Below are 15,733 nucleotides of genomic sequence, written 5' to 3' on the forward strand. Positions count from 1 at the left end.
TTTTATTTATTTATTTGAGAGAGAGAGAGAATGAGAGAGAGTGAGTGAGCACAAGAAGGGGAGGGTCAGAGGGAGAAGCAGACTCCCCGATGAGCAAAGAGCCTGATATAGGACTCAATCCCAGGACTCTAGGATCATGACCTGAGCTGAAGGCGTTTGCTTAATCAACTGAGCCAGCCAAGTGCCCTAAAAATAAAGTTTTTGATCAAATCACCTAAAAGGTTTTTATTATACTGTTTCCATCGTGACTTGTAATTAGGTGCTTAATACACCTTATAAAAGGCTGAAATGCCACCTAATAGTATTAACAATGCTTTTTCATCTGTATATAGCGCTTCAGTTTACTCAGTGTTCTCAAAAAGTCTCATTTGCTTATCTGGTTCAGAATATGTGGTGCAAATATAAACTTTACAGTGTATCTTTCCTTTCAGTTCTCCCTTAAAAGGAATTCGCATTTTCAGACAATTATGTGCATTATAGTGGAAACATAAATCTTTTGCCAAGTGGCAGTAGCTCAGCGTGGGAAGATATGGACTGGAGGTTGATGAAGAACAGGTGAAAAATGTCAGTGGAATCTCAGCCCACTGAGATCCAACAGCTGGGATAACATAATGCTTACAAAGCACAACCTTAAAAAGGTCTAGATGTTTAAAGAGTGGCTCAAATCTCCCATAAATAAACAATAAATAACAAATAAAACCGAACTTCTCCTTGGAAGGAAAATTTTTGTGAATTTATGATTGAGAAGCCAGGAAGGGAGGCGAGAGCAACAGGGAAATCTAGTTCAATGCCTAGACAGCTGGAGAGGTCTGAAAATTGAAGTAAAAACGAAGCAGTCCATAAACGTCTTTTGAATGGATGAAAATCTCTACTTTAAATAAAAACATAATATGCAAAAATTATATTTGGAAGGAGACAATGTATACAATGGTGACTTCTGTGAAGAACTGTGGGATTGAGAGCTAGAGATAGGTTTACTTTTCGGTGTGCCTGTAAGACTTTTTTTTTTTTTTTAAAGGACTATTTATTTGAGAGAGCGAGAGAGAGCGGGAGCGAGAATAGGGACACAAGCAGGCTTCCCATTGAGCAGGGAGGCGGAGGTGGGGCTGGATCCCGGGATCATGACCACAGCCAAAGGCAGACGCCTAACAACTAAGCCACCCAGGTAACCACCTTTAAGAATTTTTAAGAGACCCACACTCAACCTTTTAAAAAGGTTACAGTCTAAAGGCCCCTGGGGCCTCAGCGGTTAAGCGTCTCCCTTCGGCTGAGGTCATCATCCAGGGACCTTGGATCCAGCCCCATTTCGGGCTCCCTGCTCAGCGGAGAGCCTGCTTCTCCCTCTCCCATTCCCCCTGCTTGGGTGCCCTCTCTCTCTGTATCTCTGTCAAATAAATCAATAAAATCTTTTGAAAAAATCAGAATCTAGGGGAAATCAATAAAATCTTTAAAAAAAAAATCAGAATCTAGGGGAATCCCTTTTCCCCATCTTCCCAGTATCACTTCCTTCCTCCCAGTACAATTTTCTGTCAAAGCTGGCATTACTCTCACGCCCATGGAGGGAACAGGTCCTCAGTCCTTGTGATCTGAACCAGCTCGTCCATCCTGCCCATCGCAGAAGAGGGGTCAGGTGCTCAGGTGGAAGAAAGGGGTGAACGGCTCTAACGCAGACCCTGCACGCCACTGCGACTCCAAAAACCCCGTTAGCCACCTCAAGTGTAAGGTTGACTAGTATTGGCCGCGCGGGGCTGTTTCTACCATTATTACGCAGTCCTATTTCCGTGTGGGAAAAGCACCCAGGAAAAGGTACGTCTTCCCCGCAGGGTAGTTCAGCACCTACAACTTCTGCGACGCTACACTCTGTGCCGGCGTCCATTCCGGCTGCAGTGTGGAGGCCGGACTCGAATTTCTGGTTGGCAGATTCGCCACTTTTGGGTGTCAGAATTTAAAATGAAAATTCGAATTTCCCTATTTGGAAGCCCTTTAAGTACAAAAAGACAGAATCAAGAGAGATTTGGGGTCCTTGAATATTTTTATCTTCTGGCTTCCACCTAGCGCGCCGAAAAGTTTCGTCGAAAGCGACGACGCGGACGCTCAGGTCGCCGTTCCTGGCGCGTAGGCGCTGCGGCCCTTCGCTCCCGCCCCCGCCGGGAGTCCGACGTGGAAGTTGCTGGCTGACCGGACTTCCAAGGGATTCGCTTGGGAGCCGAAGCCGGACCCGGAGGCCAAGGCGAGCAGAGGTGGAGGCGCCGAGGCCCGAATAGGAGTAGCTGCCGAGGCCGGGGCCTGTCTCTGACCACCGACAAGGGCGGACAGGCGGTTCACCATGGGTGAGGAATCCGAGAAAGGCTCCCAAGAGCGGTGGAGGTGCTGCGGCCGAGGGCTAGAATCAGGAGGAGGAGGGGGGCCAGCCTGGGAAGCCCAGAGTAGTCAGCTTTGCAGGGGCGGGTCGCTGAAGACTTAACTTACCTTGGCTGGTCACCTGTGGGGGTGGACCCTGCTTGGAACTTTCGCCCCTGCTCTCACTCTTGGCCCCTGAATCCCAGAAGGGTCAGGGGGTGGGGGCAGCGCGGCCCCGGAGAGCGCTTTGGCCTGGGAACCCGGCCCTGAGTCCTTAACCCTGACCATGAACTTTTGCCTCACCTCCTCAGACCCAGCTTGATTGGGGGGACAGACTTGGCCTTGAGAAGCTTGGCAGTTTGTCAGTCGCAGGTTTCTTGCGTTAAAGATGAGATCTGACCTCACAGTGGAAGCTTGATTCTCTTGTCCTGGTCCCTGGGATTGCGTCAGTTTAAGAAATCCAAAGGGAATGTTGCTCCAATGTTTTCTAGCCAACTTGGTATTTGCTTGCTTATCTGTAGCTTTTCATGGAAATGATAGAGTAAGGTGGAGAAGGAAATAGGGACTGTATTGGTCATTACTGGTCTGTGAGCGAAATTTTAAGATCGGTATTTGGAGTGCTAATTGAGGTCACAGCATTGTCCTCACAAGCACCAGCTATCGCTAGCTTCCCTCCCGGCTGGAACCCAAATGAAGGTGCAGATTTTTAAATTGGTTCACAACTGTCCAAATGATGCAAATTCTTTGGATTGTTTTAATTCCTCTTCCATTTTCCAGGGGATTTACTTCTTGTCTTGGAACACAAGTGCTTTCCTGTCTTTTCCCAGAACACCCTTAAGTCTTTTTTTTCCTTAAAGATTCTATTTTTAAGTAATCTCTACACCCAAGGTGGGGCTTGAATTTACAACTGTGAGATGAGTGCATCCTCCACAGACTAAGCCAGCCAGGTGCCCCAGGTTTTATTCATTCATTCATTTATTTTTTTATTTTTTAAGGTGTAAAAGGTAGAATAGATTTTGTCAAGTTATGCACCTTCTGTTACACTTTTCTAAGGTTCTCTGGCCCATGGTTCTTCATTTTTCTAGACTTGAGGCTCCTAATTGTGTCATTTCTGTGTCAGATAGCCATGCATTGCATGTGACATCACTTCAGTTATCAACTTTTTTTTTTTTTAATTGTTCATGTAACTGTCTTTTAATCTTCTCTGATGACTTTTGGTGGGAAGAGGCCAAAGTGTTTTTTTTTTTTTTCTGGTAATCATTAAAAAAATGTATTTTAAAAAAGAGTGGGAGGCTTAACTAGCTGAGCCATCCAGGTGCTACAGAAGCTTTTAATCACCAATCAGTGGTGATTCTGATAATCACAGCTCTTGTTCACAAGTGCTTTTATGTTACACAATGCCTTATGTATAGGAAACTTTCTGGAAATGTTTAATGAAACATTGATACATTTATTACTTTTTTACATGAGTTTTCTCTCAAAACTAGGTTTTGTTATTTTGGGCTTCTGTGTTTCAATTTCTTTTGCAAGTTATATTTCTTAGAGAGATGATGGTGGTGCAATACAGTGAAAACAATAGCTTTTCACATGTGAGAACCTTATTGTCCCACTGTCATTCTGATTTGTTCTTTAGTGTTTAGGGGTTGTGAGGAGATCATGCTAAGCTATCTATATTCTCATGATTAGAAAGTGAGCTCCAGGGGGCGCCTGGGTGGCTCAGGCAGTTAAACACTTGCCTTTGGCTCAGGTCATGATCTCAGGTTCCTGGGATCCAGCCCATCAGGCTCCCTGGAGGGAGCCTGCTTCTCCCTTTTTCTCTGCTGCCCCCCTTGCTATATTTTCTCCCTCTCTCTCTGTTGCTCCTCCTGCTTGTGCTCTCTCTCTTACCTCTCTGGAATAAGTAAGTAAAATCTTTTAAAACAATTTACATAAAACAGTGAACTCCATGAGGACAGTGGTTCTGTTTCTCTTATTCGGGAATATATCTTCTTGTGCCTTCCTGACACATTATTTAGGACTGGTGACAATCAGTAATTACTTGTTTGATCTTGATTAACATATATCATTGGTAGCAAACTTACGCACCTAAGAATTGAGGAGAATATCACAGTATTATTTAATTCGGTATCACTTTCAAAGGGCAAGATTAAATGTTTTATGGACTTAGTTCACAAAATGATACTGAATGCATTTTATCTTTTATTACTTTTTCAGGTGGGTTTTTCTCAAGTATTTTTTCCAGTTTGTTTGGAACCCGGGAAATGAGGATTTTAATTTTGGGATTAGATGGAGCAGGAAAAACTACAATTTTATACAGATTACAGGTTGGAGAAGTCGTTACTACTATTCCTAGTAAGTGTTGTTATGATAAACTAATTGTAGGGGTTCTTGTTTTCCATTTAATGTAATGATTAGGTAATTTTAATATAGTAAGGCTTGTAAACTAGTATGGACATAATATTGGTAACATTATTATTATTTTTAAATTTTTTATTTTTTATAAACATATATTTTTATCCCCAGGGGTACAGGTCTGTGAATCGCCAGGTTTACACACTTCACAGCACTCACCAAAGCACATACCTTCCCCAATGTCCATAACCCCACCCCCCTTCTCCCAACCCCCCTCCCCCCAGCAACCCTCAGTTTGTTTTGTGAGATTAAGAGTCACTTATGGTTTGTCTCCCTCCCAATCCCATCTTGTTTCATTGATTCTTCTCCTATCCTCAATTAAGCCCCCATGTTGCATTACCACTTCCTCATAACAGGGAGATCATATGATAGTTGTCTTTCTCCGCTTGACTTATTTCGCTAAGCATGATACGCTCTACTTCCATCCATGTTGTCGCAAATGGCAAGATTTCATTTCTTTTGATGGCTGCATAGTATTCCATTGTGTATATATTTGGTAACATTATTTTTCATAAGTTTAGAGGCAGTTTGTAAACCCCTGTGCATGGCTGGGTTTTGCTCTTTAGAGCTATTTTTTTTTTTTTTTTTTTTTATTTTTTTTTTTTTAAAGATTTTATTTATTTATTTGACAGAGAGAAATCACAAGTAGATGGAGAGGCAGGCAGAGAGAGAGAGAGGGAAGCAGGCTCTCCGCTGAGCAGAGAGCCCGATGCGGGACTCGATCCCAGGACTCTGAGATCATGACCTGAGCCGAAGGCAGCGGCTTAACCCACTGAGCCACCCAGGCGCCCTCTTTAGAGCTATTTTTAAAGTTGGCTGGAATTAAGCCACTTTAATGAAGGGAAATGAAGCCACTTTCATTGAGAGCCAGTATCTTTATTGATAAAATGAAGATAACACCCACTGACTTTATGAAGTACATAAAATACTTTGTAAACCTGTTTAAAGAATTATGTAGGTGTTAAGTGGTGTTATTGCATCTGATAGGCTTTTTTTCCCCCTGATAGGCTTTTTTCCCCCTATTTGTTACAATTTTAATTAAGATTTGTTTCTTTTAATTCTGTTGATCGCTTATAAAGAATGGAGTGGAAGAGACAGACTCTTGAATTAATCTGGTACCTTTTTAGGTATTACTGATATTTTTATATCAAGAGAAGAAACACCTCAACTTTAAATCAGTTGTTGATACCTTAGAAGGATATTCTCAAACAGTCCTGTTTGACTACATGAGAATACTGTTGTTTATACTTTTTTAATTTGTTGATGTGAATTTACTTAGAGAATATTAATATATTTAAACTAAGAGTTTGTAGAATTTGCTGAAGAGTATTAAATTATGCCTCTGAAATCACTCGTCACTCAAGATATTTTTATATTTAGTAGTATTTAAATTTCCAGATTAAAAAAGAAGTCTAGGTTTCATGAAAGAAGAACTTTTTAAGCCCCGTGGCATCGGTTATTTTCTTTGTGTCAGTAAATTTTAGTTCCCGTGATTCTTGCTTTTCAAAGTAACCCATCTCTGTTGTGGTTAAGTCTTGGCCCTTGCAGTGCACACAGCCCAGTGAATTGCATTTCAGTGAATAAACTGTACAGCATACTCTTGTCCTGTGCATATAAAGTGTTTTTAATTGAGGTAAAGATGGTGATTACACTCCTACCTAATTCCAAGGGAGATATCATAAACTTGCTTTTTTAGTTTTTCACTCAGGTGTAGTATAGCTATTTTTCAGTTGTGATAGAGAATATTTACTGTATACTCATTAGAAGCATTTACCAACATACACTTAAATTTAAAACAAAAGTTAATTGTCCAGTTATAGCTATAAGTCATTTTTCACTTTGATTTTTTAAGCTTCTAAAATCTTGGAAACCAGTTTTCTCAGAATCCTCTCCACCCTCCCTTAGATTCTTTTCAATGAAAACAGTATCCTGCCTTAGCCATGTGGTGTTAGAGCTCCCCTGAAAAAGGATGGGAGGGAAGAGAGATGGCACACTTTCCATTGACCGTCTAGCCACAACCTTACTACAGATGAGCTCTTGAGGAAGTCTGCAAAGGGTCTGTGAGATTGCCACACTTAGAGAAACCAGTTTCCATAAAGTAGTATATAGGTATTGCTGAATCCTTAACCTACTGAAGTTTAGAATTTAGGCTTTCTTGGTTTTGTTCCCTGCTTACTTGCTGTCCGTCAAAATTCCATTTTTTGTAATGCATCTGTGGCTGTTCTTTCTAAACATAACCTCCTAAACACTTGTATGCCAGGGTTGTATTATACAGAGAGTTTAACAGTTTGATTTCCATTGAGCTAAAAATTCTATATTTGTAGAGGTGACTGGGGATTCTTATATAACCTGAAAGTGGTGCTGATATTCCTAATTGATGGTGTGTGTGTGTATAGCACAGCAACTGTTTTGTCTTGTCTTAAGTGGAATAATTTAACCAATAATGTGATTCAGTAGTAATTTGTTAATTGCTAAAATTGGATTGGATACTTTGAAAGTAGAATGCATTAGTCTACATAGACTACTGATTTTGATTTCTTTTCTAGCTATTGGATTCAATGTTGAGACGGTAACATACAAGAACCTTAAATTCCAAGTTTGGGATTTAGGAGGACAGACAAGTATCAGGTATGGTATACAGAGACCAGATTACTTTGTAGTACTGAACATTTAGTAAGCCCTTTAAAGGTTAAGAGCAGTAAGTCAAATATGTTTTCTTTTGTAATTTAAATGGGAACCACTTGGTTTAAAATGAGGTAAAACTACTTATTCTCTCAGTTGAATTCAAATAAAAAAATTTAAGGAAGCCAGTTCTTCACATATTACCTTAATGAAAAGTTTTTTCATGAAAATCTCAAGATCTAATTACTTCAGTAGTTTTTATCTGAAAAGGGTCTTCCATTTAGTTCTTGTCACTCTGTCTTGAAACAGACTGCTTTGGATTTCATAAAAATAACTTTCAGTCCACCATTTAGGGCTAATGTGAACATAGATACCCTGTAGAACTTAGGTCTTCATAGGTCTCCTGCCCTGCATTCTATGCTTGGCATGGCCACTGTGAGGGTTTGGTGACTGTCAGTGTTGCTCACTGTGGTACCTACCATCTTAAAACATAAGTAGGACATTCTCCAAACATCCTCCTGCCTTTTAACTGGTTTTATTTTTATTTTCTTTAAAGATTTTATTTATTTATTTGACAGAGAGAGACACAGTGAGAGAGGGAACACAAGCAAGGGGAGTGTGAGAGTGAGAAGCAAGCTTCCCACTGAGCAGGGAGCCCGAAATGGGGCTGGATCCCCGGACCCCAGGATCCTGACCCATGCTGAAGGCAGATGCATAATGGCTGAGCCACCCTGGTGCCCCTTAACTGGTTTTATTTTTTGAACCACTTTTGTGTCCCTGTCTAATTTTAGCTATTTCTGCTCATGAAGTCTTCACTAGTCAGTTTAATGTCTGCTGTATAAAATCATATTAAAAGTTTTTTTTAAGAACCCATTCCTTAAGGAGTTCCTAGTTAGAGAATTATTAGATGTCATAATAAGGTCTATGTATAACTTTATCTCAGTACGGTTAGTGATTTCATAGATTGATTATAAAGTCCTCTCTTAGCCTAAAGTCTGAACTCGTTTTGAAACTTCTGATCCTGTGAATTATGTTTATCATTCCACATCTGAAGGATATGATACATACCATCAGAAACATTGATTCTAACACCGGGGGGCTGGCAAGATTGGCATGTAAACCTCCTAATCCCCATCATTGCCAAGTCCTAGCATATAAATTAACATAACTTGTTCTTTTTCTTTCAGATAATAATATATTCTCCCTTTCTGAATTTTCTTTAGGCCATACTGGAGATGTTATTATTCAAACACAGATGCAGTCATTTATGTGGTAGACAGTTGTGACCGCGATCGAATTGGCATTTCCAAATCAGAGTTAGTTGCTATGTTGGAGGTAAGAAAACTTTACTCAAGTGTAGAGACATCTTTTACATCTGCTTGCTGTTTTTATTGTTACTACTTGCAGGAATAATTAAAAGCAGGAAAATTTCCCCCCTTGGCTTTAGTGTCATTTTCTTTTATATAAATTACTTCCTATTCTAGAAATTCTGTTGGGAAGAGAGATGGAGACAAAAAGACCAAAAAAAAAAAAAAAATCCAAACAGGAAGTTCTTTAAACTAGATTCTTTCTAGGAAGCTCAGAGGTAAAACTCTCTCTAAACTGAAGAAACTATTTTAAGTTACTCCTGTGAAGTACTTTTTCATAAAATCTATTTCTAGTTGTATAACTTAGTTTAAGGAAGCAGATTAGGTTATAAAAACAAAGCCTGTTTGTTTGTTTTGGAATTTCTGGGTTTCTGGCACACCTCTGGCCCTTGTTTATCTCTTCCAGCTTTCTCATTCATTATTCTTTCTAGTGTTTACAGCTTCAGTCATACTGACCTCTCTGTTCTTTGGATACTCCAAGCTTGTACATTCGACGCTTGGCTTCGGGCTTTTTGCACCTGCTCATATTTCTGCTTGGAATGCTCCTCCTCCACATCTTTGCATGGCTACTGTCTTGGCATGTTTTATCTCATGTTTCTGCCTCAGAGAGGAGCCTCAGTTATTTGCTAACACCTTATTCTGCCTTATTTTTTGTACAACTTACTCTTTCTTTCCAGTATTTTAAAATATATTTGTTCATATATGTCTCCCACCCTAAAATGTAAGTTGAGTTTACCCTAATACTCCTGATGTGTAGAACAGTGCACAACACTTAAAAACTCAAAACATTGTAGTCACTGAAATTCATAAGGTAATTTATTGGCTAGCTGAATTCAGAGGATGCATTAAATAATCAAAAGTTTAAAAAATCTCCAGTTGTTAAATAAGCTTTTCAAATGTGCTTATGGTTCATTTAAGTAATAACGAAATTGCCTTTGTTTGTGAAAATTAGATGAGTAAGTTCCCTTTTCCTTCCAGAACTATGATTCTGACTTAGCCAATCATTGAATGCTTAAATGTTTTCTAGGCCATTTGATTACCAGAGTAGAAGCATTCTCAGAATATGTCGGACTTCTGATTTCTTTACTAATGACTTAATGCTTTCTGAGTTATAAATTGCAGACCCACTGATTTTAAAATGTTGCTTTTTTTTTTTCACAATGTAGCATCATATTTATCATAAGAGCTTCTTAAAACAAATTGAAGTGTAAGGAATTTTAAGGGACTGTTTAACTGCTTTCAGTGTAATGGATTTTTAAAATAAAAGCTTACTTAGTTAGATATAATCTAAATGGTATGGATTTTTATCATAAAAAGTACTACATAAAAGAAATGTGTTATTAGCTTCAGTATACAGTTTCTTGAGTTGTGCTGGATTATTTGTGAAATTGGGATTTGACTTGTATAATTTTATGAGTAAGAACTAAAAATTATTCATTCTTTAGGAAGTAATTTATAATTGATTCAGTCACTGAATGTATAATATAAAGTACATGGAACTTATGAGTCAGGTCTGTTCTGTTACATTCAAACTTGCAAAACCAATTTAAGTTATTTTTGTACACAAAAATACATTCTTCCTGGAGTAAAGAATTGAATGTAAAAAACTGAAGTTGTTAACTCCAAGAATATGTAAGAGAATATGTTTAACGTTTCTAGATAGGGAGGATCTTTCTAAATCAAAGGATTGGAAGGAATTACAAAAGAAAAGATAGATTTAATTATATTAATACAAACGAAAACCATGCAAATACAAATTAGTGTAAAACAGGGAACCAGTACATAGTTTTACAATCAGTGATTAAGGATTATTGTTCTTAATCATATCAAGACCCTTTGCAAATAAGTAGAAAACTGAGCAAAAGGCATGAACGTAAAGTGCACAGGAGAAAACTGTATTGCACATAACATTTGCATTTCTAATACTCTGATAATATTTAATGAGATGCTGTGTTTGGAAGAATATGTAATTTCTAATTCTTCCAAGGCTGTCATACACTGTTGCTGGAGCCTAAATTATTATAACCTTTCTGGAAGGTAGTTTATTAATATATATAATAAGAATCCCAATATAGTTCATACTTTGATTCTACTTTTAGAGAATTTGGTAAGGAATTAGAGATTCATACAAAGATTTCTGTGTAATGACTGTGTCCCTTGGGTTTCTGTAATAGTGAAGTAAAAAGAACCTAGTGAGAGTCTAATACTGGAGAACAGTTACATAGTTGATGGTAATATGCATTCATAGTATAGAGTGTATTAAACCATTACATTTTTTGGGAAAATTTTGATTGTTTGGAAAAATATCCATGATTTAATGTTTATTTTTTAGAGCAGGTATAGAACAGTATATAAATGTGATCTTAAATGTGTTAATGTATATATTAATAAATTGTAAGTATCTGAATTATAAAGCAGTAGAAAATATCGAGTATTAAGAGTGATCATTTTTGGGAGGTAGGATTATGGATGAAGCTTTTTTCCTTCATACTTCTCTATAATTTCAAATAATTTATAATGAACATTGTAGATTCAAAATTATAGAATAAACTTTTAAAATAATATAGTTGTTGACATTTCTTTCTAAAGTCAAGGAAGCAAATTAATTAGAGAAAATTAAGTACCTTCTATTTTATTTAGGAAGAAGAGCTGAGAAAAGCCATTTTAGTGGTGTTTGCAAATAAGCAGGACATGGAACAGGCCATGACTCCCTCAGAGATGGCAAATTCACTTGGGTTACCCGCACTGAAGGACCGAAAATGGCAAATATTCAAAACTTCAGCAACCAAAGGCACTGGCCTTGATGAGGCAATGGAATGGTAAAGTATATTTACAGAAGCCATCTGTGCATTTGTTTGTGTGTGTAGCTCCTTGTACACATGTGCTTTCCCTTTAGTCTTATGGATGCAATTCAGATTACTTTGCAGCTTATCATATTAAGTTCTTCCAGCCTTTTCTTCCTCTGGTCTTCATATACATCGGCTATTATTTCAGCCACACCTACCTGATTATAGATAGATAAGCCAGCTTTCTGCCTTTTTTTTAAAAACTTTTCCCTTCCTTACCACATCCTCCAATTCCTTATCCTTCAGGACTTAGGTTAAGACTGTCTTCTTCTCAAGAACCTTCCCTTACGTATCTCCATGCTCACTGCCTTAACACACACATAGTTGGATGTCCTTGTCACAGACCAGTGATACAGTAGTTACACTGTCATGTAATTGATTCGTGCAATTTGAGACTAGTTTTCACCTCTGAGTTATGCACATCTGGCCATGCTGCAAGTAGTTAACAGCCCGGAAAAAAGATATTTGGTCTTTTTGATTATTCATTCAGAGCACAGATAAAAGTGAAAGCTAAAAGGCTTTCATGGAAATTGGGTCCATAATGTTATTCTTCAGTGTAACTGTCTTAGCTTTCATCATTTAAAATGCTTTGAAATCCACTGTCAGCATAAAACTTACTATAAGTGATCATGCTCTATACCTGAAAGTTTGAAGTTAATGTTATGAAACTGTTTTGTCTTCACAGGTTAGTTGAAACATTAAAGAGCAGACAGTAGTTCAGTCACTTCTACCCTTGTGAAATGAAGACTACATCCTATATCCCTTTGGAAGGAAACAGTTAAGTGGGCTTCATGCTACTAAATGTTAAAACTGTGTGATTGTTGGCATATACTGAACTGAATGCAATATTTGTAATAAATATAAAAAATAAGTATTTGGTTGGAAGGGTAACTCACCCATGATTGAACCAACTGAATGTCTGTTCTGTGTAATGTAAAATCCTCCCTTGCTTTCTTGTGTTAAGTATATATTCTATTTGTATGGAATTCTTATTCAAATAGAGTCCTATTAAAGAATGTACTCTTTACTGAGGAAAAACCCTCCTATTTTTGAATTAGTAGTTGCAGCTTGTTTGTATAAACACTAATAAATATCTTAACCCTGATTTTTTCCACTAAAATGAATTAAGTTCTTCCAAAGATTAGACTTAGTAGAGTAGGGACATGGTTGGGTAACAGAGTCTTCATTTGGTTAATGACCACTTTAAGCTGTTTTGTTTAAAAGCTTTTGGGGATAGGCATGAAGCCAAAAAATTATCTTGGTGGTTAACCTCATTGACATCTGTAATTGTCATTTTATAGTACTTGTATGGTTGCCAAAAAAATTTTCATATATATAGGAACCCTGTGATAGAGGTATGACAGGTTGTAATGTCTTTATTTTATGGACATGGACCCAAGGTTCTGATTAGTTGGCTTGCACAGGGTCACCAGCTAGTGAGGTCAGAACAGGCTCAAAGTTAGATTTCGGTGTCAAGCTTATCCCATAAACTGTGTAATTCCTGAAACGCAATACTGGCAAGATAGACATCCTTAATTGCCTACATAAAATTATGCTAATTGAAGTAGACATGGTATATTCAAAATAATTTCCATAAATTTGTCTATACTGGTAGAGGTAGTAAAAACAATCCTAAAGGGTTATATTTGATGGAATCCACAACATATTAAAGGAAATTTAAAAAAAAACCTATTTTAAGAAGCACTGTAAGAGGTGTCTTTACTGTCTTTCATTTCTTTTATTTATCTGTAATTGGACATGTAAATTTGAAAAGCCAAACATTATTGGTGTACAGGGAGAAACTGAGCATTCTTGGCTTTAAAAAATAAACTTAGTGCTAGGATATCAAAAACAGTTACGTTCAAAGGAACTTTTCAAACTATCCAGTCTACCACACAATTGGCTATGGTGGTGACAGAATATGGTCCCTTGTATTTACTTAAACTGGGGGGAATCTTTAAGTTGGACAACCAGCATTTAAAAAACTTGATGCCCCTCATACTAGTGGCCCATTCCCTGTTCCTGCTACTGCCTTTCTGGAGGCCTCTAGCCTCTTTGTTTCATAGTTTGATCATTTAGATCAAAGGAATGTGGCTTTCTCTTTTCACCTGCAGGACTTCGATGTTTTTACCCATTCCCCAGCACCCATTCTTAATTTGGCTTCTGAAGTCTATTTTGAAGAACAGGTTCTAAGCCCAGTTGTTCTCAGTGCTGCTCCTACGGTTACTGAGCATGTAATTAATATTGTTTCATAGTTTCCAAATCACTCCTGATAGACTATATATAAATCTATCTCCTTGGAATCCAGTGTGGTACCTGGCACATTGTGGCACCTTAGAGTATATGCATGGTTGAAATAGTAGGTTATATGCCAGCTAGGAAAATACCTCTTCAGCTTCTCTTGGGTTCCTTTCTGGTCAGTGGCTGGGTTTGTACCTAAGAAGCTCAGTACATCCCCCACAGCCTGCCCACTTTAGGAATACTGTTGAGAGGTATGGGTGAAGAGGCCCTGGCAGGCAGATGCTGGGCAGCAGATAGCTCTTGGCGTCTTGAACACTGAGCACACCTGAAGTAATAGCCAAACCACCACGTGAATGATCATTATTTGTTTTATCACAGAGACTAGAATGTGGTAAATAGAGCATATACTGATTTTAATATGGTATAAATTATGAGGTCCTTGTCTAGTAGAAAATTACAGGAGTTTGAATGATATAAAAATCTATTGAATATTATTTTGGAGAACGATGAAAATGGGCAAAGCACCAGACTTAAAATCTGAACGCATGAGTTCTAGGCACAAATGGCCATTCCTTCAGTTTGTTTGTCTGTCTGTTTTTTCATAAAACAAGAGACTTTGACAAATCATATCAAAAATTTCTTTTAGCTCTGATATTCTGTTTATAACCCTGGTTGGTAATTGTGCTGAGTTATGTGTTCACATTTGAAAAAGGAGTGGTGGAATTTTATAACTAGAGTACTTGAGATGCACTTTAAGTTGTGGAAATGTAAGCTCCTTGAGGGTAGGGACCATACCTTATTTATTGTTAGTGTCCCTTGCATCTAGTGTGGTATACTCGGCATACAGTAGGCACTAAATAAATATTTACTAAATTGTTCTTAATATCCCCGAGATACTTGTTCTTTCTGCTTTTTGCCTTAGTGTTAACTCCTGATTTATATTAAAAATTTTCATAAAACTAGTACATGCACTTTAAATCACTTAGAATTAATTGCAGTCAGCCTTCTGTGATGCCCCGTGTTTATGCCTTTGGCACATTATAAACCCCTTGGAAGTATGAGAACTCCTATTTGAGATGAGCTACATCAAAACACAGATGCTAAAGTTCAGGAATGTTTGAACATTTGATTTCTATGCCATATGCTGTATTCTGACTCCATACTTAGAAATTATAAAAAGCATAGGCTTTCAATCCTAGGTGTGAATCCTGATTATGCCACCTACAGCCTATTACCCTTCGGTGAATTATTTAACTTCAGTCTCAGTTTCTTCATCTGTAAAGAACCAATTTTAGGCAGCTCTTAGGAATACTATGAGGACCAAATAAAATGTTAGCCAAATGCTTGGCACATAGGATGGATTGTTCTCTCGGCCCACCCAGATCCCTCCCTGCCCCACATATATCAAGCACTAAAATATTGCTTCCACATCAGTTGTAGATTGAGACAAAGATATCACATAGGTGAAGGTTTATAAGAGTTCCCTTTGCTTCACCAAGCTTGCCAGCACTTGGCATTTTCAACCTTATCAACCTAAAGAGTTCAAAATGGAATTTCATTGATGTTAATTTGCATTTTTATAATTATTGAGGTTGAATACAGGAGTAATTCAAAATATTTAATAACCAGACATAGCTGATGTAGGGGGAGGACCCCTGCCAGTCCAGGTATTAATTCTGTAATTTTTGGTGTGGGGAGATAGGGAATCTAGGACTCACCTAGTTAGGGTGGCACTTGGTGTCAGGAGGCAGTGACTACGTACCAACTAGTACGTAAGTACTTGAATGTTTAAGAACCAGTATAGCCACATCAGCTCAGTATTAATATTTAAGGGCCATTTATTTTTCTTCTCTCAATGCCTGTTTCTCCTTCCTGACACTTTCTCTACTGGATTGCCTTTGTTGA

General features: G+C 38.0%; 1 protein-coding gene across 2 annotated transcripts; it reads left to right on the forward strand.

Moving 5' to 3' along the window:
* Positions 1-2,085: 2,085 nt before the first annotated feature.
* On the forward strand, positions 2,086-15,438 carry ARL1 (ADP ribosylation factor like GTPase 1). 2 transcript variants are annotated; one of them, XM_045084793.1, is made up of 6 exons: positions 2,091-2,330; positions 4,555-4,692; positions 7,299-7,380; positions 8,598-8,709; positions 11,382-11,560; positions 12,273-15,438. In XM_045084793.1, exons 1-6 carry the CDS (start codon positions 2,327-2,329, stop codon positions 12,301-12,303), a joined length of 546 nt encoding a protein of 181 aa, XP_044940728.1. In that variant the 5' UTR covers positions 2,091-2,326; the 3' UTR covers positions 12,304-15,438. The 2 variants fall into 2 exon arrangements, with proteins under 2 accessions (XP_044940729.1, XP_044940728.1); XM_045084794.1 differs by lacking the exon at positions 4,555-4,692 and having other exon boundaries at positions 2,086-2,330.
* Positions 15,439-15,733: the final 295 nt, after the last annotated feature.

The sequence above is a fragment of the Mustela putorius genome, unplaced genomic scaffold (genome assembly GCF_011764305.1).
Source record: "Mustela putorius furo isolate JIRA1106 unplaced genomic scaffold, ASM1176430v1.1 tig00000788_pilon_pilon_pilon, whole genome shotgun sequence".
Taxonomy (NCBI): domain Eukaryota; kingdom Metazoa; phylum Chordata; class Mammalia; order Carnivora; family Mustelidae; genus Mustela; species Mustela putorius.